Source organism: Phallusia mammillata, chromosome 4 (genome assembly GCF_965637545.1).
Source record: "Phallusia mammillata chromosome 4, kaPhaMamm4.hap1.1, whole genome shotgun sequence".
Lineage (NCBI taxonomy): Eukaryota > Metazoa > Chordata > Ascidiacea > Phlebobranchia > Ascidiidae > Phallusia > Phallusia mammillata.
Genome location: NC_137255.1, coordinates 13,813,352 through 13,839,608, shown reverse-complemented (window position 1 = coordinate 13,839,608; position 26,257 = coordinate 13,813,352). Strand labels below are relative to the sequence as shown.

General features: G+C 39.6%; 1 protein-coding gene across 3 annotated transcripts in view; it reads right to left on the bottom strand.

Annotated features, from left to right (window-relative positions):
* Window positions 1-26,257, bottom strand: part of LOC145222290 (uncharacterized) — a 68,970-nt gene that overhangs the window by 35,117 nt on the left and 7,596 nt on the right. The window contains exons 19-77 of one of the 3 annotated variants that reach the window (XM_080088387.1): window positions 25,872-26,033; window positions 25,482-25,615; window positions 25,001-25,170; window positions 24,761-24,930; window positions 24,341-24,548; window positions 23,859-24,129; window positions 23,333-23,550; window positions 22,655-22,854; window positions 21,584-21,782; window positions 21,203-21,395; window positions 20,881-21,032; window positions 20,394-20,609; window positions 20,002-20,158; window positions 19,716-19,864; window positions 19,369-19,614; window positions 18,808-18,904; window positions 18,650-18,676; window positions 18,168-18,298; window positions 17,715-17,966; window positions 17,303-17,477; window positions 17,036-17,175; window positions 16,337-16,507; window positions 16,015-16,170; window positions 15,794-15,946; window positions 15,336-15,491; window positions 14,855-15,010; window positions 14,260-14,430; window positions 13,847-14,002; window positions 13,159-13,317; window positions 12,932-13,087; window positions 12,370-12,528; window positions 11,865-12,020; window positions 11,429-11,581; window positions 11,144-11,296; window positions 10,916-11,071; window positions 10,572-10,730; window positions 10,084-10,239; window positions 9,610-9,765; window positions 9,199-9,354; window positions 8,629-8,784; window positions 8,123-8,275; window positions 7,818-7,973; window positions 7,408-7,563; window positions 7,174-7,329; window positions 6,789-6,947; window positions 6,275-6,430; window positions 5,816-5,971; window positions 5,345-5,500; window positions 5,128-5,274; window positions 4,576-4,734; window positions 3,850-4,005; window positions 3,238-3,393; window positions 2,959-3,117; window positions 2,275-2,433; window positions 1,726-1,878; window positions 1,328-1,483; window positions 802-957; window positions 485-640; window positions 98-253 (exon numbers count right to left, since the gene is read on the bottom strand). In XM_080088387.1, the coding sequence (XP_079944513.1) occupies window positions 98-253; window positions 485-640; window positions 802-957; window positions 1,328-1,483; window positions 1,726-1,878; window positions 2,275-2,433; window positions 2,959-3,117; window positions 3,238-3,393; window positions 3,850-4,005; window positions 4,576-4,734; window positions 5,128-5,274; window positions 5,345-5,500; window positions 5,816-5,971; window positions 6,275-6,430; window positions 6,789-6,947; window positions 7,174-7,329; window positions 7,408-7,563; window positions 7,818-7,973; window positions 8,123-8,275; window positions 8,629-8,784; window positions 9,199-9,354; window positions 9,610-9,765; window positions 10,084-10,239; window positions 10,572-10,730; window positions 10,916-11,071; window positions 11,144-11,296; window positions 11,429-11,581; window positions 11,865-12,020; window positions 12,370-12,528; window positions 12,932-13,087; window positions 13,159-13,317; window positions 13,847-14,002; window positions 14,260-14,430; window positions 14,855-15,010; window positions 15,336-15,491; window positions 15,794-15,946; window positions 16,015-16,170; window positions 16,337-16,507; window positions 17,036-17,175; window positions 17,303-17,477; window positions 17,715-17,966; window positions 18,168-18,298; window positions 18,650-18,676; window positions 18,808-18,904; window positions 19,369-19,614; window positions 19,716-19,864; window positions 20,002-20,158; window positions 20,394-20,609; window positions 20,881-21,032; window positions 21,203-21,395; window positions 21,584-21,782; window positions 22,655-22,854; window positions 23,333-23,550; window positions 23,859-24,129; window positions 24,341-24,548; window positions 24,761-24,930; window positions 25,001-25,170; window positions 25,482-25,615; window positions 25,872-26,033 (9,622 nt within the window). The remainder of the gene's footprint in view (window positions 1-97; window positions 254-484; window positions 641-801; window positions 958-1,327; window positions 1,484-1,725; window positions 1,879-2,274; window positions 2,434-2,958; window positions 3,118-3,237; window positions 3,394-3,849; window positions 4,006-4,575; window positions 4,735-5,127; window positions 5,275-5,344; window positions 5,501-5,815; window positions 5,972-6,274; window positions 6,431-6,788; window positions 6,948-7,173; window positions 7,330-7,407; window positions 7,564-7,817; window positions 7,974-8,122; window positions 8,276-8,628; window positions 8,785-9,198; window positions 9,355-9,609; window positions 9,766-10,083; window positions 10,240-10,571; window positions 10,731-10,915; window positions 11,072-11,143; window positions 11,297-11,428; window positions 11,582-11,864; window positions 12,021-12,369; window positions 12,529-12,931; window positions 13,088-13,158; window positions 13,318-13,846; window positions 14,003-14,259; window positions 14,431-14,854; window positions 15,011-15,335; window positions 15,492-15,793; window positions 15,947-16,014; window positions 16,171-16,336; window positions 16,508-17,035; window positions 17,176-17,302; window positions 17,478-17,714; window positions 17,967-18,167; window positions 18,299-18,649; window positions 18,677-18,807; window positions 18,905-19,368; window positions 19,615-19,715; window positions 19,865-20,001; window positions 20,159-20,393; window positions 20,610-20,880; window positions 21,033-21,202; window positions 21,396-21,583; window positions 21,783-22,654; window positions 22,855-23,332; window positions 23,551-23,858; window positions 24,130-24,340; window positions 24,549-24,760; window positions 24,931-25,000; window positions 25,171-25,481; window positions 25,616-25,871; window positions 26,034-26,257) is intronic. The other 2 variants (XM_080088388.1, XM_080088389.1) reach the window with 2 other exon arrangements.

Here is a 26,257-nt window from a genome sequence, read left to right as displayed (position 1 = left end):
CCCGTGACAAAATGTTAATTACTAAAAAAAATATGTTATAAATTATCAAACTAACAATCAATCATTAACAATTAATCAACAAGTTAATGGTTCTTACCCCTCGCACGCAAACTTCCTCGTTATCGACCAAACCGATACAACCTCGTTCACCAACTTCACCGTTGATGCAGTTTCGAACTCTTTGTCGTTCACCTTGACCGCATGTCCTTGAACATTCTGTCCATTCGGACCAGTCAGAAAACTCCGGACAAACCTAGTAATTAAACGAATTGAAGTAAATGATTACAAAATAAACCAAGGGTAATTAAGAGATATGTTCATTTATTAGGTTTTTTTAAAAAACCACAGTAACAGTCTATACAAGGATAAACCTGATTTGATGTTTAGCACAAGATTGGTAACAAAACCAAAGGCAACGCTGTGGTGGAGCCTACATCACTTCAAAAGCATTACATGAATGGTAAATCGAGGTTTTTACAGTTACCTGTTCATTGCATGAATCAATTTGTTCGGAAACATCAGTACATCCGATCATTCCAAACGAGCCGAAAAGACATGATCTTGTCCGTGACGTACTTCCACCACCACAAGTGGCACTGCATGACGACCAACTTCCCCATTCACCGTATCTTGGACAAGTCTAAAGTATCAACAAAGACAAAGTGTCATTATATTATTGTTCAGGAAAAATTGACACCAAATTTAGATTAAATAAAAACTAAAAAAATAAGCTAACACATGGGATCGACAATATTTGTATTTATACGAGTAGGACAACAATCAAATGAGTGATTCACCAACCTGGCTGTTACATAACTGATCTTCCGCAACATCTCCGATACAACCGATCTCTCCTTGTTCCCCATTCACACAAACACGAGCTCTCATTTGCGATCCTCCACCACACGTCACAAAGCAACCTCCCCACTGACTCCATGGTGAGAAGTACGGACACGCCTGTTACAAAGGGAACAATATTTGTTACAATAAATATTGAAAAAATACGTACAAAAAATACACTAAAAAATACCAGTCAGTTGGAATTTTTTGATACATTACGATAGAAAAGTTTTCTTGTGGAAACAAAGTATACAGTAAATTACACTTCTTGAAGATACAAAGAAAGGCACACGTTTGCAATGTACATTAGAAGTATATTGCTTATTGCCATGGGTATACACTGTAAAGTTTCAGTTAAGCCATGTACTTAAGTTAAAATTCAATTTTTTTGGGGGGAAAACTAACCTGAAAAAAAAATAATGACCATTTGTAACAATTCGCTTAGAAGTAGTTTTATGATTTAAAAGTACACAAATGCTTCTCGTACCCTTCCATTACAATATTCCTCTTCTTCTGTGGCACCAACACACCCGATCTCATTCTCATCTCCACCCAAGCAGATTCTGGAGTGCGTACGAATTCCACCACCACATGTCTTTGTACAAACTGACCATGGTGACCAATCTGACCAATCTGGGCATTCCTGCGGAAACAAATACAATCAAAATAAAACAAAGAGATTTTCAATTCAATTTGTGCTAATGATTTATTCGCTAACAATCATCATAAAGTGACCTTTAACAAGCTTTTATTTGTAAAAACAGTTTACCTATAAATCCGACCGATTTAATAAAAACAACTTGTAGATACAGTCCACGTGCATGACACATAAAATATTGTAAAATGACAATTGAATATTAGATTTTCGCAATAGCGTATACTTACAACGTTGTTGCAAGTCCTTCTTTCAACTGGATCCCCAAGACAGTCGATTATCGATATTCCGTATTCACATCGCCGTTTTCTTGATTGCTCCCCACCACCACACGTCAAACTACATTTACTCCACTCAGACCATTCAGTGTAAAACGGACATTCCTTCAAATCAAAGTTACATAGGGAACCAATTATTTTTCATGTTGTTCAGGTAATAAATGTTATTTCAAAGTGTAAGGAATCTACTTCACAATGGTTTCCCAGAAATTCTCTATTGTAGGCAGAAGTTACCTAGATTGGTAAATTAGCATGTTTGTAGATAAAGCATTGTAAAATAATAATATCTTCGATATGTACTCAAATGAATACAAAGAGTAGATAAGATGAACATAAATTCATAACTGGGATCAGCCCTGAAGCGCCTACAAAGAGTAGATGTGATTGTTCATTTCTAGTTGTCTGGATTCGTCAACGAAGGGAAGGACAATAGAGATAAATTCGTGCAAAACAATGGGAGATCGAACCGATAACTTTACGAGATATTAGAAGGTGTCTTACCCCGATAACACAATCTTCTGTTTCATCACTGTCTCCTGAACATTCGCCGATAAAACCCGGCAAACCAGAGGGACATTCCCTGGATCGAGAGCGAGTTCCTCTGCCACAATCGACGGTACATGACGACCAACTGCTCCAGCCGCTCCACACCGCACATTGCTACATAGAAAGTTAAGGTATGAATCTAGTCCAAGGACAAGTTTAATGTTAAGGCCAAGGTCACCTTTAAAAAAATCGCATAGAAACACCCATTCTGCATAAAAAGGTACATAAAAACAAAATGCTTTACAATCGCAAAAAGGTCATGTTTAGGTCAAGTTCAGGTTTAAAGGTTATGTTTAGGTCAAGTTCAAGTTCAAATATTTTGGTTTCTAAAAAATTAAATGGCCTAATTAGCTTGCTTTATAATGTTAAAAAGCCTTTCAAGTTCAAGGTCATTTTATATATTTCTTAGCAGAAAATCGACAAAATTAGATACCTGCAATACGTAAAACATTATTGGACCACAATGCGCCAAGTTAAAAAAAACGAACTTGTGCAACAACATTGCACCGAACAAAATATCCCGATTTTTATGGTTTTGGTTGTTTGACTAAAGCGAAACATTTACTGTGTGTTCATTACACCCATAGTTATCGAAAAACTACTTAACCTATGAATCACAAGTTAAGTAAAAATTCTTACGTCTTCATTGCATTGTTCCGACTCCATAATATTTCCAGGACAGTCGAGGTAAAATCCGTCATCGACTTTATTGCAAACACGTGACCTACTCCTGTGTCCGCCTCCACAATCCTTACTGCAATCTCCCCACGATTGCCATTCTGACCAAGTCGGACACTCCTGAAAACGTTAAAAAGAAACTGTCTCATTTTTGGTTAACTTGCTTGTCGTGTGATAATTTTCAGTCAACGAAATATGGCAAATATAGTACACAGAAAATCACGTCTTCGTTGAACTTACAAATGAGTTGCAGTTTTCTGTTTCGCTCGGCACTCCATCAAAGCAGGTCAACGCATCTCCACTATTCACACAAGCTCGTGTTCGTGATCTGCTTCCGCCTCCACAAGCCAATGTACAGGAACTCCAGAATCCCCACAACGTCCAGTGTGGACATGCCTGTAACACGATATTCAGGTTTAGAGAAATCTTCCGCAATTAAATTTTGTACTTTATCGGACTTTTTCACTTATTATTAATAATTTATTAAATTTTGTAAGTATGGATTAAGTGCGCTTATTTGACATCGCATTCATTTTTGCGTTTTTTTGACGAGAAACCTGAAGCGCGTGTGTCGATAAACACAGATATATCGATACGATTTTTGTAATTTTGAAAATATTCAGGAAATCATTTTCTATTCCTACATCAATAACATACTTTTTAGACGACAAACTCTGCTTGATTTTCGAGAAAAGCGGTCCATAACTCTGTCGGTTTTGTTTGTACAGTGCGCCATTTAAATTTGTTTGTATTACTTGCAGCAGACAAATTCGACATCATATACTTAAATCGTTTAGGACTATTTTAACAATACTCGCTTTAAATTTACTTTAAATTGGAATCCCAACTTACATTTCCATTGCAGAACTTCTGTTCAACATAAGGACCAGTACATCCGCTTTGTCCAGCCATTCCGTTCAAACACTCTCTTGTGTGAGTTTGAATTCCTCCTCCACATTGTTCACTGCAATCACTCCAGTTCTCCCAGGATGACCAGCTCGGGCAAGTCTAAAAATAATGCGAGGTTTTAGGGATGTGCCAGAACTGTCAATGTTCTGTTTGGTCGAGCACCGACCATCTCACATTAATGCTCGGTGCTCGAGAACGGTCGGTGTGTCGTGACGTTACAAACATTCTTAATTCCACGTTAGTTTTGTAGCTTTCCAAGATCCCTTAAGTGACCAGCGGTTTGTTAAGCTACACAGACCCAAGAAAGACGCGTTATTCCAAAATCTGACGCATTTAATAAAACAGTGATTTTTGTTCTTGGATACCCTTTCGAGCAATAGTTTCGTTTACAGGGCATAGTAATGCAAACTTAATGCTCGGGCCAGTTTGTGCAACTGCTCGGCCGAGCACCGAGCATCAAAAACAGCGGTGCTCGGTACCGACTACTCGGGTTCAGGAAATATTTTGCAATAAAAAGTTAAGACAACTGTTTAGTTGTACAGAACTCGTACCAAACGCCTAACATGTTTTGATAACTTTTAGGTCACTTAAGACAAAAATCAGGTTGCAACTAGACTTGTTTCAAATATCAACACTGTATTTTGCACATCGTTCACAGTGGAAACCTACCCCGCCTCCGCACAATCCTTCTTCTGACGCAGTTCCTTCACAGCCGGCATCCCCAGCATTTCCACCCACACATATTCTGTATCTTGTGTAAGTTCCAGTTTCACCACACGAACGACTGCATGATGACCAGTCGCCCCAGTCCGTCCAATAGGCGCATTGCTGAATTAAAACACATTGTTTATTAAACAAAAGTAAATTTGCCTGGAATCACTCAAAAATATCTAGCTAAATATATAGCAATTGTTTCAACAAAACAAAAGATGTGGTATTGGGAAAAAATAAAACTCATTCGGCACATGGAATTTTGTACACAGACGTTTATAGCGTAGAACGCCTTTAAGTGGTTAAATACCAATCCAAGCGCACTTTTTAACTCGGCATTTTTTCAAACAATTGCATTTTTTGAGAAACGTCGATTAACGTTTACACTGCGACAGTGGTTTAAAATGAACAAAAATCCTTTTTGCAAAGTTTTAAAACAACTTTAAATGTGTATGCATAAGTTGTGGCAAACACACTCGACATAAACAATATCTAAAGATATGCTCCTACCCCGCGGACGCAGCTGATGGTTCTCCGTTCACTTGTTGAGTTAAAACAGCCAAGTCCTGAACATTTGCGAGTTCTGAATCGAGTTCCACGTCCACATGTTACCGAACAATCACTGTATGGTGACCACTGAGTCCACGTCGGACAAGCCTGAATTTAACAATTAGAACATTAAAATAAGAAAGCGTATGAACATATGAAAACAGTTTGGATTCATTACCTGAGTGTTGCATTCGTTGCTTTCAACGTAAGAACCTTCGCAACCTTGTGAACCGAATCCACCGTTCACACAAGTACGTGACCTGAAAGTTCGTCCGCCACCACAAGGGGCGCTACAACCGTCCCACTCTTCCCATGGCGCCCATGTCGGACATTCCTAAAAAACACAACCGACCGTAAATGCATATTTCTATGGTGACATGTTTTCTACCGTTTATACCATTGCAGCTTTAAAAAATTATATTATCTCAGCTTTTTCAAACACTTGTTTAATTTTTTCCTCAAACAATAGAAAGGTTTATCAAATTACTTTGATTCAGTTTGTTAATGACACAATTTTAAAAGCCACTTAAAATCGACCTTTATTGTGAAACATCTTTGTAAATTGACATATTTAAACATTAGGTTTAAGAACCACGCATGTTTCGCTTTAGTTCAAACTGGACTTTGTTTTAGCATTGAGTTTTAGTACCTGTGTGTTGCAAGATAGCTCTTCCGCCGTTGGTCCTTCACAGCCGAGTTGACCTGCCTCTCCGTTCAGACACATACGAGACCTTAACCTTTTACCGCCACCACATGTGAAACTACAGTGACGCCAAGGGTTCCAAGGGCTCCAGAAAACACAAGCCTACAACACATGTTGGGATTTTTAGACCAAAAAAATCTACTTTTTTATTTGAACAAAAAATGTGCAAGGTTTTTGATTTAGCACTTTTGTTTAATAATCTACGTTGACCCGAAAAACTGCCCAAAAGCCAACAAACAAAATCGCTTTTGTCATCATCAGTGCAAAGGAAAATATAATGTTCGTAATATACAAGTTTGCAAAAAATTTAATTAAAAACTGCCACTGTGGCGATGTGTGGCAGGAGATTTATTTATTAAACAGTTTTCATTGTGGTAGCTTTCAAAGCCTCAACACAATCCTTACGTCAGAATTGCAGGTCTGATACTCAGAGGAAGGTCCAGGGCATCCGATTGCGATGTCCCCATCTACAACACAAACACGGGAGTGGGTTTGGAAGCCTCCACCACATGCCTCACTACAATCACTCCATGATTCCCACGAAGACCATGCGGGACAAGACTGTAAAGAACAAACACATTGATAACTTCACCCATTAAGCTGATAATACTAGATACATATATATCTGGCATTAGGTATGAAGAAATCGCGAGTAATTTTAATCAAAGGTCTACATAGATACAGCTTTACAAAACCAAGCATGGCAGTTATATTAAGACCTAACTTTACTGCGTGACTTTTGGTAAAAGCGAATCACTCATTTCTTAGTATTTTAGTCCAAAATTATAAATTGTTTGCTAAGACGTTTTTAAACAATTGATTGACTGTTCCCCACATTCTGTTACCAATATGAGTCACTTATTTTTGAAACTTTGACTTTAAGCAAAATTAACAAGAAATTAAAGAAGAGACAACTAACCCCGACTGAACAATCTGCTTTTTCAGCGAGTTCTCCATCGTTGCATCCTACATCCCCGAATACTCCGTACAAACAACTACGAACATGTGACCTCATACCCTGTCCACACGTCACACCACATGACGACCATTCTGACCAATCAGAAAACATCGGGCAATCCTAAACAACAAATAAAACAAGTTCAGACCATTAATATGCATAAGTAAGTAAAAATATATAAGTATTTTTTTTAAATCTATGCAAGCTTCTTTTATTTTACATTACAACTGAAGGCAAAACTTTAATGTTTGTAATTAAATTTTACAAATCGATTGTCTTAGAACATTGTAACATACGGTTTGTTAAACGGAAAATTGTTGTTTTAAGAAAACCAAATGAAGTGTACCTGTACGTTGCAGTGTCCGGTTTGTTCAGTGACACCTCGACACCCAGCATCACCAGGGATACCGTTGTTGCAAGTCCTAATATGTGTGCGAGTTCCACCACCACATGTCTCTGAACAACTTGTCCATTCACCCCAGTTGTTCCAGTATGGACACGGCTAAAAATTAGAAATAAAGCTTGCTAAATAAACACAAGTGGACAAATAATAATTTTCAATTCAACAATTTTCCCAAACCTGTGTGCTGCATGCGGTGCTTTGCACGAAATCTCCCAAACAACCTTCCACTCCACGATCCCCGTTTAAGCAATATCGCACTCTGCTGCGTCTGCCACCACCACAAGTTCGAGAGCAACCAGACCATTCCTTCCATTCCTCCCACGACGGACAGTTCTAAAGGTTGAAAGAAGATTACAATCCCCACATATTTCGTCATAACGATGTAAGATCGCCTTACTGTTATAATAACCGGGTTTTGGGTTGAGTCAAACTGATTGTACTCTATTTTTAATTTTTATGATGCCAATTATCTTTACTACTAACAAACACTTTTTTGGATATTAAAAAAGTGAAAATAATAAGATTTCTTTTTATAAAAGAAGAGACATGACAACGTTTTGGAGCGTAACGCATAGAACGTAAATTACCCGGACAAAACATGTGGATGATTCCGACACGTCACCGGTACAACCGTTATCTCCAACTTCACCATACAGACAAGTTCGAGTGTGAGAACGAACTCCTTCGCCACAGGGGGCTGAACACACTGACCACTGACCCCACATCGACCAAGTTGGACAAGGCTGTAAAACAAACGCAATTTAGGCAATTGGTAAAAGATGAAACATAAAGTACCCAATTTTTGGCAACAAACACTATTACCAAGATTCACTTGCATTTGAGTATTTCAGTAAAGGTTGTGTAAAAACAATTTGTCGGTTAAGGAACTAACCTGAGCATTGCAGAAATCTTCCCGTCTGCTGACACCAACACATGTTCTTCCTTGTGCCGCTCCAATACAAGTTCTGGTCACCACACGAACTCCACCTCCACATGCAGCAGAACATGAAACTGTTTCGGACCATGATGACCAGGTCGGACAATCCTGTCAATTTATTGTAAAGATCAGGTGTAAGTTTGCTTCAAAAATATGGCGCTTAAAGTAGTTTTATGTGTATCAAAGTCAATTTGTATGCTTTTTATCTCTTCATTTTTATTACAAGTCGAGTATAACAGTGATATAGCTACTTGATAAACCTTTAAATATGTTTCAGATAAGGTCTAAGACAGGCGTGACCCATTATCTGAACAACTGACTCATTACCAAATGTTTTGCGTAATTTTGGACTATCTATTTCGACAGAATATTTCCATTGCCTCGTTGTCAAGTTTTAAGAAAATAAACATTCTAAAATACATAAACTATTCTCAGTACATAAATAATTGTGGGATTCTTACAAATATGTTGCATTCATCAGTCATGGTGTCAGATCCAGGACAACCAGCTTCATCATTTCCAACGTTGATACAAACTCGCATCCTGTCACGGAAACCTCCAGCGCATGTTTGGGAGCAAGCTGTCCAGTAACCCCAGTGTGACCAAGTCGGACAGGCCTGAAAATTAACAATATTTTAAAATAAAGACTATGGATATAGCGGCAGAGTTTTAACCGAAAGCGCAGATCGAGGCGTTACAATTAAGCAGTTCTCGACTTGTTCATTTAAAATTATAGTGTTTTCAGATTTGGGTTTTATGGGTATGTTTTAGAGTTAGACAGTAGGTAGATGTATGTTGAAACGTAAAATGATGTTGTTTAACTACTGGTAATTGTAGTCATTGTCCAGCACCAAGCCACTATTTTTGGCACGAAATACTTAATTAAATAATATCCATTACCAATATTCGTCAGCACAGGTTAAATCCGAAGTAAATATTCATATGGAAAGTTTAAGTTTTTTTCAACTTCGTATAAGAAGCGATTTAAATGATATATTAGACAACAAACTGAATAATATCGCGTAACTTACCGTTCCATAGCAAGGTTCTTCGACAACCGCGTATCCCCTACATCCAACACTAGGAATGCTATTTCTCAGGCAAGTTCGTCGATGAGAACGTGTTCCAATGCCACAAGTCTGAGTACATTGAGTCCAGGTTGTCCACGGTGTCCAAGTTGCACAGTTCTACAAGATACACTGAACTTAATAAACCTAAAATTTAACATTATTAGTATATTAAGTTTATAAACGCTATGCTGCCCACAAACAAAAAGATCACAAACTGCAAACAAACCCCCCTTTAAAAGGGTTTATCATATTTAATCAGAACTTATTTAATCAAGGCTTATTTTACTGTACATACATTTTGCGCTTCAAATTTTATGTTGGTAATAAACGTCGCACTAAAGGTAAAAATGAACGCCAAAAACAACTGCTCACCTCTCCAACACAAGCAATGCGGTCGACGTCGGACCCTTCGCAGCCCACGTCACCGGCATAACCATTCAAGCATGTCCTGTTGCGCGTTTGCATTCCAACTCCACAATCATTACTGCATTCGTCGAATTCACCCCATTGACTCCACGTTGGACACTCCTGAAAAAAAACATTGTGAAGCTTAAGACTTTGTTTATTTCCCGGTCTGATAAAGGGTTTTTCATACTCAGTACCGCCCACTTACTGGCGTTTGGTACAACTAGGCGGGTTAAGTCAATACATAAAATTGCTTTTTGTGTTCAAAGGATTCTTATTTAGAAAAAAATGCAGAAATCGGTTAATTAAAAAAAGTTCTAATTTATAATTAAAACAAGCTCTGATTTAAAACATAAAAAATAGTTCACGCTTTCAAATTATTTTAAATGCAAATGAAATATTTAGGTCATATCACGGAGCGTACGAAATTACAATACAAACCTGTATGTTGCATGCAACCGTCATGGAAACGTCTCCTTCGCAATCGTTGAATCCGGTGCGACCGTTCACACAAAGTCGAACACGTGACCTGGTTCCACCTGCGCACGGGGCAGTACACTGTTGCCATGGCGCCCAAGTCGACCAGAATGGACACATCTAGAAATTGACAAATAATCACTACGCTGTCAGAATATTTGCCTCAAGATCTTAATTTTTGCCTAGCTTTGTGTGGATTACTATACAAAAGTTTGTTCTGCACTCAGCAGTAAGCCGATTGCAACCTTAAATGTGTGTAGGTATGGTTTAGTCTCGACTATAAAATCTACCATGCTGAATTGTTTGAACTTTATATGGTGGTAGATTAGTTTTTAAACGGTTCTGGTTTGCTTGCACCTTACAAAACTTAAAAACTCTTTTACCTATATCGCATTACACGTGCACATGTCATTTACCAGTCCCAACAAAAAGGCTCAAAACCCGAAACTTACTCCTAATTTGCAAGATTCGGTTTGGGAATCATCTCCCATACATCCATATTGTCCCGGCATACCGTTACTGCATCCACGAACACGTGACCTACTCGCAAAACTGCCACATGATTCCGAGCAACTTGTCCATTCTCCCCAAGTTGTCCATTCAGGACAGGGCTGCACAGAATTGAATAAATAGGTGTCAGAAGTTATGTAAATGTACAATCTAAAAGCAAAGTGGAAGTTAAAACTTCCATCACATAGATCTCTGTATTTAACTTTTCTATTAAAGTCAGTGCACAAGGCAACGAGAAAGGGGAATACGGACAACTTCGTATTTACTTTTTGTTGTAAATACAAACCTGCAGGTTACAAGTTTCTTCATTGCTTTCGTCGCCCAGACATCCAAGTTCGCCTGGAAATCCGTTCGAGCAAGTTCGTTTTCTCCGTCTGACGCCACCGGCACAGGTTTCGCTGCAGTCGCTCCAATCCGACCAAGAAGCCCATGATGGACATTGCTATGGACACAAACAGTTTGTTTCAATAGTGCATGCTATACCCGTAGTGATTTGTAATTAATAAAGACATACCTGGTTGTTGCAGACCTCGATCATCTGATCGTCACCATCACAACCACCTTCTCCGTATTCGTTCAGACACATACGCATTCTTGACCTTTCACCTGATCCACACGTCAAGGAGCAGTCTCTCCATGGCGTCCATTTCGACCATTCTGGACATTTCTACAATAGCCGATATACAAAGCGTTTAACTCAAAATTGTGTAAGAAAATTAAAGGTTGCCTTTGTTCAAATTGGTAAGGTTACACATCACTTCGATATTTGGGCGCCCAAAAATATGTAACTTTGTCTTACATGTTCGTTGCATTTCAATGTTTCCAGCAGAGGACCAAGTTCGGAACAGTCTGCTCCTTCTGGCAAACAGGATCTTGTTCGTGTTCGGCTTCCACCACCGCAAGAATCCGTACATGAACTGTATCCCGTCCACTCTGACCAGTATGGACAAACCTGAGCAAATTTTATTTATTACTTGAGCTTGATATTAACTTAAGCTTTTTTGTGACCCAGAAACAGAAATCAGAATTTCAATGTCAATTTTGGTTAAAATGCTTTAAAAAATGTAAACGGTTTATAAGTGCGTAGTGATCACATTTTTTGTCTTTATTGGCGTTTCATGTGTCCCACCTAGTGCCAAGACATTAGCCTAACTTTAGACTAGAGCCTTTTTTGGATAACTAAAATAAAATAAAAAAATCGGAAAAAATGTTGTGAATAATTGAAGATGATTTACCAGATCTTGGCAGATGTCAGTTTGTTTGTCGGGTCCGTAACAGAGACCAAACTGTTCTGCATCATTGTTACAAACTCTGGTGCGTTCGCGGATTCCTTGACCGCAAGGCACATTGCACGGCGACCAGTTGTTCCAATTGCTCCAGGTTGGACAGTTCTGAACACAAGTCAAGATTTAAGAAAACATACACAGAAACCAGAGTCTAGCGAAGCTTTCAACAATAAACAAAAAGAGCAAAATGTGTAACCAAACATTATATGTAAAATTGGAAGTTAATAATGATTTTTATTGCCAGCACTAGGAAATATTGCCTAACTTAGGTAAAGGTATACACTCATATCCAACAAACCTATTAGTGTTTTCATGATTCGGCGACTAACTATGACCTTTCGCTAAATTTCCTGTATAACTAATTGTTTGCGCTGTGTTGTAGATTGATGTTGCAGTTCTTTAACCATGATCAAAGGAAAGTTAGATTTAGTGTTAGATTACAATAAAAACCTACTGGTAGGTCGGTGCATTGTATTGTTTCCGAACTAGCGCCTTCGCAAGTTTGTACGCCCTCGATCCTGTTCACACAAATACGACGTCTTGTCTGAGTAGATTGACCGCAAGTAACTCCACACCCGCTCCATTCACTCCACAACGACCAATAAGCACAAGCCTGAGAATAAAAAAGACAAAAAAGTTTTATTTACAGGCTAACCCACTGAAAAATCGAAAATTGTCGGGAACAAAACAGGGTATTGCATTTGAAAACAGACTTAGAGGGCTTAGTAAACGATACATGTAGAAAGTTTTTGGAATACCTGCGGGCGGTAAGCGCTACAGCTGGGAGCAAAAAGCTTTTAGAAAAATATTCGCATTTCCAGCGCCGACCCTATGCAATTTAGGAAGCTTTCTACCGACTTAACAGCAAAGCAGGACTTAAACCCGCTATAGTTAGAACTTAGAAGTCCCCAGTTATTTGAAAGAGAAAACACACGTTGAAAGTTGTTCACGTGTTCGATACTTTGGTGTGTCCATTTGACAAGTTTTTACTAATATTTATACACTGCGATACATACCTGACCGTTGCAATACTCTGTGTCGAATGATCGACCGATACATCCTAGAACTCCTTCTTCGTCCACTGAACAAGCGCGGATTCTGATTCGTGATCCACCTCCGCAATTCTTATCACATTCACCCCACTGCTGCCATGCTGTCCATTCAGGGCAGTTCTGAACAAACAATTTTTGTTATAGTAAACTGAAAGTTAAAGTCAACTAACGCAGAGACGGTTTTACTCTACCTGATTGTTGCAAGCCTCCATGCTCTCGTCCGGTCCTTCGCACTCGTTTATTGCTTCTTCGTAGTTGTAGCAAAATCTTTTCATAGATCGCGTTCCACCACCACCACAGGTCAAACTGCAACCTGACCAACTTCCCCAGTTTGACCATTGAGCACAGTCCTAAAGAAAGAAATACAAATTGGTGGTAATGTGTCCACCAAAAACAAACTATTCAAACAGAACATTGTTTCTCAAACTGATTTAGTCCAATGACCTCTGATTTTAGTCCAAAAAATGAGGCATATAGTCTCAGTACAACATGAGAATACCCAAGTTATGGCCGCCTAACATTCAAAATGTCCAAATATGTAACAAAAAGGTAAAACAACTAACTATTTAAACACAAATGCAATCATATAGTTAGAACTCTTTTGTTTTTGTTTTCTCTTTTGTTTTTGTTTTCTTGACTGCTAGCATAGTTTATTTTTTTAAAAGTTTTTATATTATTGGAACAGGGAGTGATAAATACTGGGCCATGGCCCTGTGCCTGTCGGTGTTGGATTTGTTAAAATCAATTTATATCGTGGGCTGTACATACAAGACATAAATATCACATGTGTCGTTAACTACTGTCACTCTCAGTGGTGAAGCAACACCATGCCTCTCATTGCATACTTATGCAAAATAAAAAACTGATTAAGCCACCAACCTTTGAATAACAGACATCTTGCCTTTGGACGGATCCTAGACAATCGTTGACAACTTCCTCACCACGGTAACAAACACGTTCGGCGATTCGAAAACCTTGACCACAAGTTTTACTGCATCCTGACCACGATCCCCAGTCGCCCCAAGAACTACAAGGCTGTAAAACGCAAGATATATTGAGCTATCTTCAACCTGCAACTAATTTTAAGGCCATCAGTTGACATGTAAATGATATGACTTATTTTTCACTTATACACCGCAACAACCGGATTTTAACAGCTGATTACCCATTAAACAGGACATGCGCAATGTTAATTAATAAAAAGCCACAATCAAAAACTAAAACTAAAATCTCTGCAAATCGATTTTCGTACAAACAAACAATATTGAAACGACAAAACCGCACAATCTTACCTGTTCGTTACAGGTAGCCAAACGTGTCGGTTTACCAGTGCATCCGCTCTCACCAGGCAAACCTTCAATACATCTTCTCCTCTGGATATAAGTTCCACCTCCACAAGTTCTAGAACATTCTTCCACGTCATCCGGCGTATCGGGCCATATCTCCCAACTTGGACAAATTGACTGAAAAAAAACAAGCATAAAACATCAAAAAAAATTAAACTTGAAGTGATAAGATGACTACATTTTGAGCTATATTCAATAAGCACGTATATAATTTGGACTGTTGTTATTTTAGTAAGTAATGTAAGTTGTTACCATACGCTACTTGGCAAGAATCTTTAACCTTCAATGAAAATTGCGCTATTATAGAATGAAAATGATGCTTTGTTTCAAAAGGTAAAAGTCGTGACAAGGGAGATTTACTTCTCTAAATATCTGTTTGGTAATATGAAAACGTAAAATCTCGTTTGAAATAGTATGTAAGCAACGGAGAGACAGTTGTTTAAAAACCATTGTAAAGTTTTTAGCAATACAGTTACAACAGAAATTGAAACTTGGTTCTGCAGATTTTTGTGTTGTAAAATCTGAAATAAAATTAGCTTACTCTCAGAATACAAGTTTGCTCTTCGCTTTCATCTCCGGCGCACACAGGGACAATCGAGGGATCACCTGTGCAGTCACGTGCTCTCTTCCGCGTTCCTTCACCGCATGTCTTACTACATGGGCTCCAGGGTCGCCAGTTGGACCAAGTCGAACAAATCTACAACCAAAGTGGTGGTTTAACACACCCTAGCTTCAGGCTTATATTTATATCATCACCTCTTGAAGCGATAATAAAAGCATTCGTCGTGTTTAAAAAAAACATTGTTGATTTTAGCAGTGTTTACAGAGTTTAATAAGCCATCCAAGACAGTTACCTGTTTTGTGTAGTTTAGAAGTAAGCGTACAAAAGTTTTAAGACCTTTAGCAATATAAAGTAAACTGCTATTTGAGCTCTAAACTTTACGAAAACCAATGAAAGTAATAAGTCCCCAAAAAACACGTTGTAAAATCAAGAAAACCATTATTAAAAGACATGAACCTACCAGACTGGCACAACTCTTTGATTCCGCTCTTAATCCGCGACATCCTGGTCCCCCATTGACTCCGTACTCACATTCTCGACTTCGACTGACGCGAGAACCTCCACACGTCACTGAACAGTCGCTCCACGGTGTCCATGGCGTCCAACGAGGACATGGCTACAAACGCACGGCACAAACCGCCACAGTTAGCCCATGTTCAAAACAGGCAACAAAAAGCACCTGTTAGCTGTTCGGAAATTTTTACAAGAAAATTGAGCCCTTGATTCAAAGGCTGTTAGTAGAAGTCTTCATCATTGTTAGCAACGAAATTTTGTAATATCGTTGAATGATAGAGATCCTGGGAAGAAATTCAGCGAAAGGAATCGCTTGTTAGTAACGATAGAAAAGTCAAGTAAAGGATAGACAGAGAGGTTGCAAGTTGAGAGGCAGGTTAGTAATGACAAACCCGGCCCTCTCACCTGGCCATTGCACGGTATAGTTTGGGAATCTGGACCCGAGCACTCACTACCGGGTGATGAATACAAACAAATTCGCCTGCGGGTTGATGTGCCGTTGCCACAAGACAACGTGCAGTCGGTCCACTGTGCCCAGCCCGACCATTCGGGACAAAACTACGAGAAAGCAATAACCGGTAACGATCTGTGTGTTTTACCACAGCTACATAGATGCAGTAACATACCCTGCTATTACAGGATCCAGTTTGCGTTTCTGGCCCAATGCAACCGGTGGTCCCAGGCGATCCACCATTACATGATCGTGACCTAAAACGATCACCTCCACCGCAGGATTTATCGCAGTCACCCCAGTTGCTCCAAGGTGACCACGTTGGGCAAGTCTAGCATGTGAAAAATATCGGTTACGATGAGAAGTCATTCCTGTATCCTACAACTTTCAGCCTCCACAAGAAACCTGTCGGCATCACTCCACTGTAGGTGATGATGCCTATCCGCTTGCTGCGACTGAATCTGTATAAAGTTCCACCAAAATGAAGTCTACTGTACCTGTGTATTGCAGTCGGTGCTGTTGACTTCCGATCCCTCACAACCAGGTTGGCCAGCAGTGCCGAAAATACAGATACGATTTCTTTGTAAGACGCCTCCACCACAGGGCGCTGAGCATTCGTCGTTTTGCGTCCACGGAGACCAGTTCGGACAAGGTGCGGTGTTGCAAATCTGTGTGCGACATCTGTAGCGTTAAAATCGTGACCCTTTATATTCAACCCAATGGTGTAATACGTTTTGCGGCAGTTTGCGGCAAACCACTAATAGCGTGAAAATCGGGATCGATTGCCAGGTAATTGAATAATGATATCAAAACATGATATAGGTGGTGTTAAAAATTTTTTTTTTTAAAAAAAGGTGCCTTGGTCAGAGTTGTAAGTCGGGCCGAGTTCGGGCTTAGGTTTCTTAAAAAAAAATGACCTAATGTCAAACAGCCCTATAACGCTTTGTTCAAGATCAATTGTGTTTGTTGTCTTGGTCTTTCCTGAGGCTTCAATGTATAGGCCTGACAATCAAGCTTTCGGGCCTAAACGGGGTGCTCAAAAACGATTCAGGTTCAGGTCGGGTTTGTACTTTCGGGTTCGGGTCCGGTTCGGGCTCCAATTTCAGGCCCGTTTGCAACTCTGGTCGGAGTATTTGTCACGCAACATTACACCTCCAAATACCACGAAGACATGTTCACAGAACAAGAGTTCTTACCTCACTCTGACTGCTTACACCTTCGGGACATATTCCTGCGTTGGTGCCGAAACCGCCAACACATTGTCTCTCTCTGACGCGAGGACTTCCTCCGCATGTTCGAGGGCACGGTGTCCAAGGACCCCATTCACCCCACGTAGCTGATAAAATAAACTTATATGTTATAATACAGTAAGGTGTAGATCTTTATATATACACTAAGCACATAAATCGTCATGTCACTTTTAATTTTCATGTGGGTTTAAACTGTACCACAATATTACTAACCTCTGCCACATGCAAATGACGCCACGTTCTCGACCACTTCTAGCAATCCTTCGAAATCTTCAACGAAGAAGGCGTAAGTGCTATCCGGATCTGATGCAATCGCATTGATTTCCTCAACGTCAATTCGTTCGGTGACCGCGATCGCCACCACGATGACACCATTCTCCTTCAGAAACTGCAAATACAATTCGTTTAGTGACAATTAAATAGTTAAACCTTTCTTCACTTCTAAATATTTGTTTTATAGTAATGCTAAGTCGTTTATTCAGTAATGTTAGGTCGTATTACAATTTATAAAGCATAGACCCTATCCGAAATGACCATTTTATTTGGGAGTATATAATTACGGTAACTACCCACCAGAAAGTAGTGCTCACAAGCGCAAACATTACAAGACGAAAAAATAACTTACATCAACAGTGCTATCCGGCCTGTCTTGCGCTCTGCCATCGGTTAACACCACAGCAAGGTCAGCAACAGTTGGTCGATCACCCTCCGCTTCTGTAAACATGTTTGCTGCTGCGTAGGAAAGTGCTTGACCGGTGAGGGTACCAGATCCGTTGTAAACTACTCGATTGATTCTGTCGATTAGATCGTCAGTGCTGGTTGACTGAGCGAAACTCCACAGAGGATAAACATCTCTGTTGTATCGTAGGGCAGCAACCTGAGGGAATAAAGTTTCAATACAGGGACACCAAGAATAACGAAAGCAAACTAATGCGTACAAATAAGGTAAGGTTTCACAAAACACAGAAAAAGTTCGTAAAACTTAAACGTTAACCATAAACAAACTTAAACTGTCCTTCAATGTCAACAACAAAATAAGTTTCTTATTTGACTGCACTGGGCAGGTTTGAAATCTTACCCTCGTTTTGTCAAGCCCAACATTCAAGAGTCGCATTATTGATCGCAAGAAACTTCGCACAGTTTCGAAGTTATCGCTTCCGATGCTGCTGCTTGAATCAATGATGAAGCCAATATCCAATAAAGTACAATCTGAAAATTTCGTTCCAATATATCAATTGATGTATGCAATAGCTGAAACAAGTGTTTTTTGCTGATTTTGTATGTGAAAATGATGTACTTTTAAACATGAAAGTTAACAATTTGCCAAGAATAAAAGAGTGTTTAAAATATGTAAGTTACATATACCACAATAAAACCGGAGAAAAGTGTAAAAAGCATGCAGTTACGATTTAAAAATGCATTAAGTACAATATTTATAGTAATGGTTAGTACTGTACGTATTTTATTGGTTAGTACATGTTATATATGTTAGTGAATAAACTAAATAGTTACGACGTTAGTATGATTTTGCACTGTTAGTGTGGATGCTGTGCAACTTACTGTCAAGGACTGGTTTGGGAGGTGGATCTGTTTTTCAGAAATACAAATTTTAACAACGATGTACATTTAGAAAAAAATACTATTCGTCTGTATAGTTTTGGTTGTAAAAACGTTTCGGTAATGTCAAGGCAAAGTAACAAAATCAATTTTGAACATACCACATCGGTTAGTATTGCATTCCAAAATTTCTGTTGAACCATCAATTTCACAACCGTTGTCACCAGGAACCCCGTTTATACAATCTCTAAATCTTTCCTGTAATTTAAGAAGGGTTCATAATCATTTTAGGTTTAAATTACAATGAGCATAATGGTTTAGTAGCAACATAATCAATAAGCAAAAACACTGACGGTAATATGCCAGTAATGTATATGCGTTAAAAAGCACACATGTGATAGTTAATGTCATTTACCATATATTTCGTTGACGAAATAGTATGCCAAGTTACATGGCTGTCAAAAATCGATTTTCGACACAAACTTATCGTGACGTGTTCTACAGGCAAAAATCAATTAAAACAGGTAAAAAGTTTAGAACGGTTTCAGCGCAATATCATTTAACTACGCCAGGTTCGCTAGGAATCCTGTTAACCTTCAAAAATTGAAAGAAAATGTTTTTGTCACACGCCACATTTCGTCGCTTAGCCCAAGCATTAAAATTAATTCATTCGGGCTTTAAATCCGATTTAAAGCAATTATATGCCGATCCTTCCGACTTACCGTAATCCCGCCACCACATTTCACATTACAAGGTGACCATGTTGACCACTCGTCCCAGTATGGACAGCGTCCCTCGTTGCAAGGAGTAAATTCTTCGTTGGGACCTTCACAGCCCCGAAGACCGATGGTTCCACCGGGACAGTTTCGGAATCGTCTCTTGGTTCCCACTCCACAGCTGATACGTTCACCCCCAGAATTTCTACAACTTCCCCATGGACTCCACTGTGACCAGCTAAAGCAGGGTTGCTAAAAAAATGATAGTGTTACAATACTTGCATGAAGTTTGGAGTTTCATACAACGTTAGAATATGAGGCCAACATTTTTATAAAATTATAACGAAACTTACTAAATCGTCACAAGGTTTTGACTCAGTTGCGGAACCTTCGCATCCAATCATTCCAAACTCTCCGTTCACACACTCTCTGCTTCTTTCGTTTTGACCGAAGTTACAGGTTTCTGAACACTCACTCCATGGGCCCCAGTCGCCCATGAACGCTGCAAGAAAAACAGCAGAAATTTAAGTAAATCAAGTCTAAAGTCGGGTAAAAATGAAACAACTTCGTTTGTATTGAATAAGAGTACTAAACACAAGTTTTACCAGCACATAAGTTAGAGATAAAACCAGAACTTACGACAAGGGTTAGTGGCGCACTGTTGGCTCTCTTCGCTATCTCCGTCGCAATCTTCTGGTGATCCGTATCTACAGTTACGAGTTCTCTTCTGAACAGCTGCATTACAAGTAACACTGCAGGCAGACCAATCATTCCATCCGTCCCAGCGTGGACAAGGCTGTATAAATATAAAAGTTATCACCCACCCATATTTATTGAAAATTTTGCCTTAAATTAAATCCTGTAAAAAATGCATAAAGGCAATAAATGAGGAATTTAAACACGATTTTCTTCCAAGCCACATATAAAGCCAAACAAGTATTTATTTTTCAAAATGTTATTGATTATAACTCCACCCTCAAAGGATGGCTCGGTCAAAACGGTAAACCTATCATTCGTAATTTAAACATTACCTGATCATTGCATCCTTGTGTTTCGACAACCATTCCACGACAGCCAGCCTCCCCAGCAACTCCATTAACGCAATCCCTGGTTCGTTGTCGTGTTCCACCATCACATGGTACATTGCAGTCTCCATACTCTGACCACTCTGACCAACTCGGACATGCCTGTGTGTTGCAAGTCACTGTCTCCGATTTGGCGCCTTCAGCGCACCCACCTTCACCATACTGTAAAATTTTTTATGTTTAGTTAACTTTCAAGGTGTTTCAAAGAGAAAGTTTAGTTATCACGATAACTGTGGCAAACATTGACTGACTTTGTTTAGTTTAAAACAACCTTCAGAAAACCTGGGACAAACGCCGTGAACTATTTTGGCCAAATAGCATATTAAACTTTTTGGTTAGCTATTTAGTCTTTAATCTACCAATACATCACAGTCACGCGCATGAAGTAATTGTGATAAGCCAAGTCAAGCAAAATTACTTTTCTATGCCTTACCTCTCCGTTTTCGCATGATCGGTATCTGGTTGATAAGCCGGCGTTGCAGGTTAGTGAGCAGTCTGAGAATGGACCCCACGATCCCCAACCTGAGCAACTGCCGGTGTTACACACTTGCTCATCGGTGCCGTCGCCAGGACAAGAATATCCAACTATAATTGGGAAGAAATGATGTGACTTGCATTGCTCATTTTGTGATGAAATTTCTTTTATTTTTACACAGTGTGTCAAAAACAACGCAAAGTTCAATAACACATTAGAAAAATGTGCTATGTCACACACAAACTTAACTGAAAAAAATCAGAAAACATGTGGATGTTACCTGCGCCGGGAACGAGTTCGCATGTTCTTTTTCTGTATTGAGTTCCACCATCACACAGAGCGTTGCAATCGGTGAATTCACCCCATGACGCCCATGTTCCGCAACTACCAGTGTTACACTCAGCATTTTCCATCAGTACGCCAATGCACCCATCTTGACCAGGGCTGCCGTTTTGGCACACCCTTCTGCGATCCTGTTGAAATTATTGTTAGTAACTATTAATTGAAAATACCATGCGGTACGTCATAACGTTCTGAATTGTAAATTTGTTTTTATTTCTTGCCCCAAACCAGGTTCATCCCAACTGTAATTCAACCTCATCAGTAAATTTGTAAGATTTGGTAACCAAGAAAGATTTTCGGTGTGCAATTTAATTCTTACCATGTTTCCACCACCGCATGGTTGGTCACATTTTGACCAATTACCCCAGAAGGCCCACGTCGGACAAAGTTTGACGTTACATCTTCTGGTTTCTGATCCAGACCCAGAACAACTTTCTTGCCCTGAACCTTCCTCGTTGTCACCTCCGCTCTGACAATCCCGAGAACGGAACTGGCGACCATTTTCACCGCACGTAGCACTGTTAAGATAGTCAATGATTAAAACTATATCGCAAAACAAGTTTTCGGTAGAGTTTTGAGTTACGTTTAAGTGTTGAGTTTTGATACAACTATAAAACTAAAAGTATGTATTCCAATTTCGTGAAAAGACCTGTACATTTTTTTTAAATGTTCATTCTATACCTATCCATTTTAGATTGTAAATTTAAATTGTCCATTCTATACACATTATGCCAGTGGTTCTCAAACTTTTATGACCGCGACCCAAATCTTGAGTTTTATGAACATCTCACGACCCAAGTCTCAAACATCAAAAATGTATTAAGACGGACTGCAATTTCGAGGCCACGTCGTCGCCGCATATATGGGCTCCTAAGGACCATGTCAAATGGCTGCAGACTTAACGAGATCGATTCGTTCGACAACACTGCATAGCACAACACACATTGTGGCTTTGCAGCACTATGATCATTGATAGAAGTGAATCCCAATTCTAAAAATGTTTCCTTGTGCGAATACTTACTCATCCTTAAACACTAACTGGTACATATCCTCATTCAGTTTCGCATGATTAACGTGTCCTACTATTTCCCGTGCTACGACGTGTCACGTTACAATCGCCATGTGCGTAACAGTAAAGTTGGAAGCCTATTGTCGTCTGTATGTGGTAATAGTTGGTTCCGTTTACTGTACAACGTGGTCGAGTGAGGTGACTTTACTACTACATTAAGTAAATTCGTTTGTGTTTACTTAATGCAGCAATTGTTCGTTTGGACAGCATTGAATCGCCATAGCGCGACCCATTTTTTTACCCTGCGCGACCCATGTTTGGGTCGCGACCCATACTTTGAGAACCACTGCATTATGCTAATCATACAAACAGAATACTAACGTGCAAGGAGAGTATCCGCTCCATTCCAACCACGTAGCACAAGAGCCCAGGTTGCAATCCTCAATTTCTCTGCTGTCCCCAAGACAACCTGCTTCTCCGACCTGACCATCCTGACAAATTCGTGTTCTTTCTCTGGTGCCTTGCCCACATGTCTCTGAACACTGACCCCACTGGGACCACTCTTGCCAGGCAGCACAAGCCTACAACAATAGACACACGTTAAGTACAAAGATATACCTCGACAACATCTGTGCAAAATAATTCTTAGCGCTAATTCTAAATTCGGTAATTACCTTAAGATTACAAGAAAGCTGATATCCATTAAGGTAGTAAAAATATACCACATTATATTAAAAAATCAAAATATTGTACACAATAGTCTAGCTTTTTTACACAGGTATCTGGAACAAGCCCTATAAGTTTTCAACTTGACCCTTTCTAGGACAAGCACTCTATACTGAAAATTAATTATATGCCAAGTTAATTAACATGACAATACGTTTGTAATCATTTAAGTGCATCAATATTACGTTCTAGACTTTGAGGAGACAAAAGTTTATCTCTTGAGCTTTCCATTTTTAGTCAAAACGCATCACAACGTTGCCCTTTTGACACAACATCAGTTCCTCTCTAAAATTTATGTAAAAACTCTGACAAAAAGTTAAACCTGATATTTACCTTGATAAAGCAGCTTTCCAACATCGCACTTTCTCCCATGCAACCGTCTTGACCAACTTCTCCGCCAATACAGTTTCTGGATCGGATAATTGTTCCAGGTCCACAATCAGGACATTCCTGTGTAACCGTCCAACTTGACCAAGTTGGGCAAGCCTGTTGTTGACATTCGCGGTTTTCATCAGCAGGTCCATCACAACCTGGGTCACCGACTGAACCACCTGTGGAAAAAACATTTACCTAATTTGCTTGTAGTGTGCATCTGGGCACTAAAAAGTCTGAATTAGGCGTTTGTTTTCCCTTAAATGCAAAAAGACGAAAACCTACGATCTTTAACTTAATTGTGATAATTTTGCCTGCTACTCCAAGTAGTATGGCTGTAAACAATATAACGGCGTCCGACAAATCTGTACGTGACTTCATTGACCATTTTTTGCTTAAATGATAAAAACTTCCATTTATGTTGTGAAGTTTACACTCTGTGCCAACTTAAAAGCCAACAAATAAATAAAACAGTGTAAATACTTACCATTGCATGTTCGATATCTGGTTTGACTTCCACCTCCACAAGTCTTTCCACATGCTCCCCATTCACCCCACTGTGACCATCCGCCACAAGACTTTCCAGTGTCACATGACACTGAGCTTACAGGGGATCCTGCACATAAACTCTCCTGCGTTGGAGAGGGAAGACAAATCCTCCGTCTCAGCTGAGTTCCCTCGCCGCATTCGCCCTCACACTGACCGAAGTTCTCCCAATCACTCCAGAAGGGGCAGATATTAGAGTTACATGGTTCGTACTATAGGAAAAGTTGAATACTTAGATGAAGACTTGTAGCTTAGAAGGAACTAACTATAAAAACATATGTCAAATTAAAAGCAACTAAGCTGACATCGTTTCTTATTTGCAAATACAAACCCTGTATGTGCCAATAAAGTTCCATAAAAATGACATTTTCACCGAGAGTTCAAAGAGTACAGACGCGTTACAAAGTTTCTTTCCGTCAATACCTTGGTAGAATTTCCTAAGCAACCAGGCATTCCCTCGGATCCTCCCACACAGATACGTGTGAACATCTGACTACCGCCACCACATGATTTGCTGCAAAGTCCGGATGGATCCCACGGGCTCCATGTCTCACATTGTTGATTGTTGCAAGCCACGGTTTGAGAGGAATCGCCCTCGCATTCATCGTCGCTCTCACTGAACTGGCAAGTCCTGAAAAAAGAGAAAGGCTTTATGAAGACGTCGTTTTTAAAAACAATAAACTACACGATCAGAACATTAAAAAATGATCGTATTATCGCCCATTGTCTTCTTAATCAAGACATTTTTCACTAGTTTTTATTCCCGTGGTTTACTCTAATTTCGACGCGACCGTAGGATTTTCCAACAACTTGTTTTTATTACATGCAAAAATTCAAAAGTACCTCGATCTGGTTTGTAGTCCACCGCCGCACGATCGTGTGCATGCACGGAAGTCACCCCATTCTGTCCATGTTGGGCACGACTCCGATCCTACACAAGTGCGAGTGTTGCTGTCCGCACCGGAACAAGCTCCAACACCCGGCACTCCGTTTCTACATATACGAGTTCGTGTCTGCACAAATAAGTATAGTTAAAGAAAATGTTTCACTAGCACATGACAAGTTTGCTCTCCAGTTTTTTACCTGTGTTCCACTTCCGCATGAAGCACTGCAGGTATCATATTCCGACCATTCACTCCAAAACTCACAGTCGTTAAGAGCGCAGTCCTGCGTCATTGATGCGTCTTCGATGAGGTCACAGCCGGGGTCACCGATTTCGCCATGCATGCAAACACGAGACCGACTTTGCGTAGCTGTCAAATTTCAAAACAAAGGTGGATTAGATATTTTCGATCAAACTTTTGACAACACAGCCTATAGCCTAAAACTGCATGCACAAATTGGGCGGAATTGAATCTCTGAGGAAAATCAAATCAGTTTATATCAGAACAGCTTCTAATATACATCGTAACCATTTGATTTAACTTTGAACAAACAGAAACAACAAAATTTCGACAGCGGGTAGCTTTTTGGCAGGTGTATCTATGTCGATACGTTTTGGTGATTTTGTAGAGAGCCTATTTTCTCGCATTATATTACAATGTTTTTAAAATGTTTTACTTACCACCACCACATGTTGCTGGACATTCACTGTAAGGGCTCCAATCTCCCCAAGTCGCACAAGGTCCGGTGTTACAAACATCATCCTCGCGACTGGCACCGATACAAGAATTTTCATCTATGGCATTGAGGCATTCTCTGCAAGCCAAAAAGGTATTAGGATCTGCAAAGTCGTTGTCCAATTGGTAATCACATTACGACACATGTGTTTATAACAATAAAATCGGAAGCACAAAAATATACAAAAACAACAACAGGAAAAAGTTTATGCCTCTGCCGACTTACAATGATATGAACAAGCAAACAATACAGAGATAGAAAATGCACGCAAATTAAAAAACGACGAAAAATAGGCGGTTTCCTGAGATGACTGCGGTGATCTTTGAACTTTCACCTTGTGCGAAAAGACACACCGCCACCACAGGGAGCCGAACAATTGCCCCAAGATGACCAACTTGACCAGATGCTGTCATCGAACGAGGGGAGGCAAAATGGTAAACCACAATTGACCACCTCTAACGCGTTGCCCTGGCAATTGTTTCCACTCTCACAAACCCTGCAAAGCAGAAAACACATCGGAGTTCCCAATACTGTGTCGAAAATAATCATTAGAACAGCTAGTACACAAGCTTTTTGTGCAATTTTACTCCAATTTGAACGAAGCCTTCTATTCAATATTTTTTTGCCCCCAAAAAATTGGGGCACAACCAGCCTTCCAGGAACAAACATCGGTTTAGGTTGAATATTAAGTGCATTTTTGCTCTCGCTCAAAAGTAATCA